The sequence below is a fragment of the Mesitornis unicolor genome, unplaced genomic scaffold, assembly GCF_000695765.1.
Source record: "Mesitornis unicolor isolate BGI_N332 unplaced genomic scaffold, ASM69576v1 scaffold39972, whole genome shotgun sequence".
In the NCBI taxonomy this organism is placed as follows: Eukaryota; Metazoa; Chordata; class Aves; order Mesitornithiformes; family Mesitornithidae; genus Mesitornis; species Mesitornis unicolor.
Window position 1 is genome coordinate 4212 of NW_010171933.1, and position 898 is coordinate 5109.

The 898-nt window shown below is 61.7% G+C and overlaps 1 protein-coding gene across 1 annotated transcript; it reads left to right on the forward strand.

Annotated features, from left to right (window-relative positions):
- The first annotated feature begins 157 nt into the window (after nucleotides 1-157).
- On the forward strand, nucleotides 158-802 carry HS3ST2 (heparan sulfate (glucosamine) 3-O-sulfotransferase 2). Its single transcript, XM_010180205.1, is given in 2 exon segments — nucleotides 158-277; nucleotides 280-802. Coding segments are annotated over 2 exon segments (591 nt in total). The 5' UTR covers nucleotides 158-165; the 3' UTR covers nucleotides 759-802.
- The last annotated feature ends 96 nt before the right edge of the window (nucleotides 803-898 follow it).

An 898-nucleotide genomic window follows, 5' to 3' on the forward strand; every position in this document is an offset into this window, starting at 1 on the left:
TGTGTCCTGCCGTGTCCTGACTTGTTCTGTTGTGTCCTGCCATGTCCTGTCGTGTCCTGCCAAGGGGGACACCCTGCCGGCCCCCGCTGTGGACGCCACCTCCCAGTGCTGCACCTGGCCCAGCCCGTCCTCACCATCGCCTTCTGCTTCGCTTGCAGGAGCCTGATGCCGCGGACACTCGACAGCCAGATCACGGTGGAGAAGACCCCCAGCTACTTCGTCACCAAGGAGGCGCCGCGGCGGATCTTCAACATGTCCCGGGACACGAAGCTGATCGTGGGGGGGGCAGCTCAGCCTACACGCAGACGCTGTCCAAGAAGCCGGACATCCCCACCTTCGAGGGGCTGTCCTTCCGCAACCGCAGCCTGGGGCTGGTGGACACGTCCTGGAACGCCATCCGCATCGGGATGTACGCTGTGCACCTGGAGAGCTGGCTCCAGTACTTCCCCCTCTCCCAGATCCACTTCGTCAGCGGGGAAAAGCTGATCACGGACCCGGCTGGGGAGATGGGCAAAGTCCAGGACTTCCTGGGCATCAAACGGATTATCACGGACAAGCACTTCTACTTCAACAAGACAAAAGGCTTCCCTTGCCTGAAGAAGTCAGAGAGCAGCGGCTTGCCCCGCTGCCTGGGCAAGTCCAAGGGCAGGACTCACGTGCAGATAGACCCCGAGGTGATTGAGCAGCTGCGGGACTTTTATAGACCTTATAATATCAAATTCTATGAAACGGTCGGGCAGGACTTCAGGTGGGAATAAGCGTCCGGGAGCAGAGCTGCGGTGATGCCAGGCTGCAGTCTTCCAGGGGGACTGGAGCAGGGACCCCGGCCAGGACTCCCCGTCCTGCCCAGAATCACAAGCAGGGGCAGGCGAGGGCTTCCCCAGGAGGCTGGGGTGCT